Consider the following 4546-nt stretch of genomic DNA (forward strand, 5'->3'; position numbering starts at 1 on the left):
CCTTCTAGTTTTTTCCTCCTGCAGTGCTCTGTAATTCATCTCTAAAAATACCAGGCAGGAGGAGGAGGAGCATAAAGAAACAAAAGGGGAAGAGAGGATAGAAGGAGGGATGACAGAAAAAGTACACCGAGAGCACAGATTGTAGCAAAAAAGATTAGAAAACAAAGCGAGAGTAGGGCCACCTGAATATGGATCGGTTTGTCCATGTGAGATAATGAGGGAACAGGAAAACAAGACAGGAAGACAGCAAGGGTGAAAGCTGGGGAGAGACAGAGGGAGCATGTGCCTGCTCTTTTCCAGGCAGCCACGTGAGCACTTCTCCTCAGCTGCTGTGCTCACACTGATCCTGCCAGAGGGGAGCAGTGCAGGGCTGCCACAGTCACAGTGGAAAAAAAAAACAACACTAGCCCACACTGGATGTACACACACACAGCTTAGCGGCATCCCAGGCCAGCCCTAATTATATACTGGTACATTCTCAGGAGATTTACATAACCATTTCTGCACAGGCGAAGATAGACTGATAACATTTAATAGGTTGTGCCCTACCTATGTGACAGCCTTAAAACTACAGAAATACACTGAGGTTAGAGTTTGAATTCATAAGCATACACACAGTCTCAGCTGTGTGTTTCACCTTACCAAGCAAGCTTGAAGCCTTTCATTAGTACAGCAAGGAGTGTCTGATGTCCATAGCGTGTTGTGGGCACCTGGCTGCCCGTTCGCACCACCGCATGCTGACTGACAGCCTGCTGACGCCTCACCTCCCATACACAGAGCAGGAGAGATGCACGGAGGAAAGACGAGAGGAGAAGAGTGGATGCAGAGACAGATGGATGGTTGAAGACCAAAGCCTGGAACAATATTCCTCGGCTTTGCCCACCTTTCTAGTATGAATATATTCCTTCGCTTGTATTAAAGTGCCGCAGTGCTGAGAACATGTGTCAGAAATCACACCGCTGAGATTCTTCAGTTTTCCCAAAAGACAAGGAGGTGACCTGCACTAGAATATTCACAATGCAAACTGCAGCATGAAGCAAAGGATGGACTAGCAATCCCAACTAAATGCCAACACGGCTGGTAACAGTTCCTTTCTAACCCTGTCAGTTCTGTCAAGCTCTAACATTGTCCATGAAAGCTTCTGTTGGCTTGTTCAAACTCTCTCTGTCTATCCCTCAGCTTCTGCTGCGGATGAAAGCTGCACTTGCTGTGCTCACAGTGAGCAGGCGCAGGAGCTCAACCCTCCTCCTCCTCCCTCCCCCCTGTTCTCTCTGTCCTCTTCCCTAGATGGCTCTCTTTCTCTATTTCTCTTCAAGACAGGATGGTAGCCCCGGGCCATTCTCTGTGCAATGACCCCCTTGCTCCATCTCTACCCTGCATGCTATGGAAGGGGGGACTTAAGTTGGGCGGGGACTGCTGCAATTCATTTCTCTCAAATTGGACTCCAGTTCTGATCAGTGTCAGCAGCTCTCCTTGTCAATTTCTTAATACATTAGGGGTAATAGGGTTCTCCCTGTCTTTACAGCTATAGCTATGTGCTGTGTATGTGTTCTGCATACATGATGAATCAGGTAGACATCATGGTGACTCAGTGTACTTACTATATGGCTTAGTTTTAACTGCAATATGCTGAGCTTTCATCTAATCTGGGACCTTTGTAACATGTTCCTAATTGATTGGTGCAGCAAGCTTTGAATTTATCCACCTGCCAAAACAGTGTGCAGGGGGTTCTAAAAACAGGGTTACTTGGGATGTCAGGAGTCAAGACGACGGTGTCTTTTTTAGCCTTTCCACAACATCCCAGCTAAAGCATAAGAAATGGATTAACCTGTGTGTTTATCTGCTCATGTAAGACACAAACATTAGTATGCTCAGTTAAATAGCTACAGAGTTAATTCCAAGATAACTATGTTAATGAGGTAAGGAGCAGCATTGGAAAAATAGAACATCCTTTCTACTTTTTTGAAGATTTATTTCCTTAACAGTTGACAGTGTAAAAAGAGTAAACAAGGTCCACAGAGAGATGAGTACGACATGAAATAAAAAGGTCCCCCCACTGGGAATGTGGCCATGTCATACGCACCCCAATCATCAGGCCACCTAATGCCCCTAGCCTGTCTTTTGAGTGTTGAATCAGCACTTTGACCAGCTGGAGAATGGGTTTTCAACAGCCTTGTAGAGTTAACATAAGATTATGCTATACAGCTACAGCTGATAAAATCTAAAATTATTTCTGCCGACAAACTCCTCAGTCATTTGCTAGACTTGTTTTTATTCACTTAGTGTATATGTGTAGAAGCATGATTTTATTGAATCACCAGTAAGCTCAAGCAGAAAATCTGTGATCGCTATCACTGTGAACTGTATTGTTTGGCTGACAGGCATAGTAACATTAACTAAAAGGTTGGGACTTAGCAAGACATTTTAATTTCTGGTTCAGAGTTAACAGCTCTTTTTGGTGACATGTGCAGACTCTGTGGTTTATTAGATTACCTGAGTTACATCAACTTTCCAGAGACTTCTGATCACGGCATAAAGCCTATCAGAAAAAGCAACACCTGTCCCAGTTATAACGATATAATGGGTTTTTCAAATTACCATGAATTAAAAACTTCTTGCAGAGCAGCACAGCATTGGAGAAATTGGATCGCAGCTGCTTACAATCATATATATCGCGAGCTTCAGAGTCCCAAGCTTTTATATAAGGGATATTTGTAACAGACATAAATGACAGTTTTGCTGAACTGTTAGATGGCAAGTTAGATTGTTAGATGGCAAGTTATGAACTCTTTTAGCCACCTGGATTTTGGGTTTCTATCAATGGACAGAGCTATTATGCAAAACAGCAGCATGAGTATTTCCTAAAATGTTGCTGTCATGCCAAACTCACAAAACACAGCTAATATGTTATTCAGTGGCGAAAAGTAACTAAGTACATTTACTCAAGTAGTGTACTTTAAGTATACTTTTGAGGTATCTGCACTTAAAGTATTTTCATTTTCTGTTATTTCATACTCCTTTTATGGGCAAACACTGTACTTTCTAATCTACTACATTTATTTTATAACTTTAGTTGCTTTTCACAACCAGATTAATACAAAAATTACAGTAGCTATAATCATCAGACTTTATTGATCTCCAGAGGAAAATCCACAAGCTACCCAGCAGTGTGTAAAGTACTTCAAATTATAATCATATAAGCTAGTTAAAACTAGCCAGCCCTTTACCAAGTGCAACATTAAATGCGATGAACACAACAATGCATCAATAATTAAAATCTAGTAATATCATATGCATTATTGTTACTGAAATTGTTTTGAATACAAGACTTTTTCTTGCAACAGAATATTTTAACACTGTGGTGTTGTTACTTTTACTTAAGTAAAGGATCTGAGTACGTTTTCCACTACTGGTGTTACTGTGCTGCTCCTTGGTTGCTGATACATACTTATGTTAGCTTATATTAATGTAAACACAGAAGACAGTTCAAAACATTTGCTACTTCGGCTTTTAATTATTCCAAAGTAATAATGTAGTGCAATGTGTGTATCTACATTTCTGAATTTGTGTGTGTGTTTTTACTTTCATATTTGTCATGTATCTTGGGGCGTGAGGCCTGCATAAAAGAATCTATATCCAGCAATCAACTGCTGCCTACTCTTAAGAGTACCTCAGACCATACTTTGATTACTTCAACAATGAAACACTCTCAGTGATTTGATCTTTCATCTCCATTAAGAGAGAGGACGACGCACACACTCTCTCTATTGTTAGCAGGTATGATCTCTCTCCATTGGCTGCAGTAGGACTGCAGGGGAAAGGAAAGTGAGGAGAGGAAAAAGAGGCACAGATAAGCTCTAATCCTGTCTTAAGGAGAAACAGTCAGTGGTGGAGCCTGGGCTTCAGTCAACCAAGAGCACGGTGAGTCATCTCACGCAGAGACCATCTGCTGCCCACCTAGTCATGGCTTACAAACAGTATCTGCAAGCATGGTGCACATTAATAAAATTAATGCAAACCACATTAGACAGGATTGCTAGTCATAATTCTTAGAAACAGGAAGGTTGCAGAGTACAGGCAGTATGATGCTGCCTGTCCCCCAACTGCTGTCAACTTGTTGTTATGGACAAGCAGAACATCTTGACCAAACTTCCTCTGCTAATGTGATTGTTACATCACAAAGCATGCACTATTAATTACTGCCACTATTATTTTAGAAAAGAGGGGCCATTGTGACATTTTATGTTTGTTTATTAATGTCTGTGTTCTCACATTTCCCCACAGGAAAAAAACAGGGACAATTCATACACCATTTGTGCGCTGGGCATTGAGAATTACTTACTTTTATGCCATCACCGGAAAATAGGATATAATATGGACGCATAACGAAGACCGGCCTGCTAAAATTTGCACTGTTTCTCGTGCAGCTTCTGTCTTTCTTTCTGTGAGTAGTTCGACTCACGTCAGTCTGTCCAGCTGCAGAGTGGTGCTGAATGGACAGCTCCACTAGAGAAGAGTCAAACAGTGAAAGATGTTTTTCCTCACT

At 41.6% G+C, this 4546-nt stretch overlaps 1 protein-coding gene across 13 annotated transcripts in view; it reads right to left on the reverse strand.

Annotated features, from left to right (window-relative positions):
• gramd1bb (GRAM domain containing 1Bb) overlaps positions 1–4546 on the reverse strand; it is a 100626-nt gene that overhangs the window by 38722 nt on the left and 57358 nt on the right. The window contains exon 1 of one of the 13 annotated variants that reach the window (XM_020600424.1): positions 643–1200. The exons of the other annotated variants lie outside the window; for them this stretch is intronic. Coding sequence (XP_020456080.1) covers positions 643–665 — 23 coding nt within the window. The 5' untranslated portion in view covers positions 666–1200. Of the gene's footprint in view, positions 1–642; positions 1201–4546 lie in introns of those variants that run through there. 13 annotated transcript variants of the gene reach the window in all.

This window comes from Monopterus albus, unplaced genomic scaffold (assembly GCF_001952655.1).
Source record: "Monopterus albus unplaced genomic scaffold, M_albus_1.0 scaffold46.1, whole genome shotgun sequence".
Taxonomy (NCBI): domain Eukaryota; kingdom Metazoa; phylum Chordata; class Actinopteri; order Synbranchiformes; family Synbranchidae; genus Monopterus; species Monopterus albus.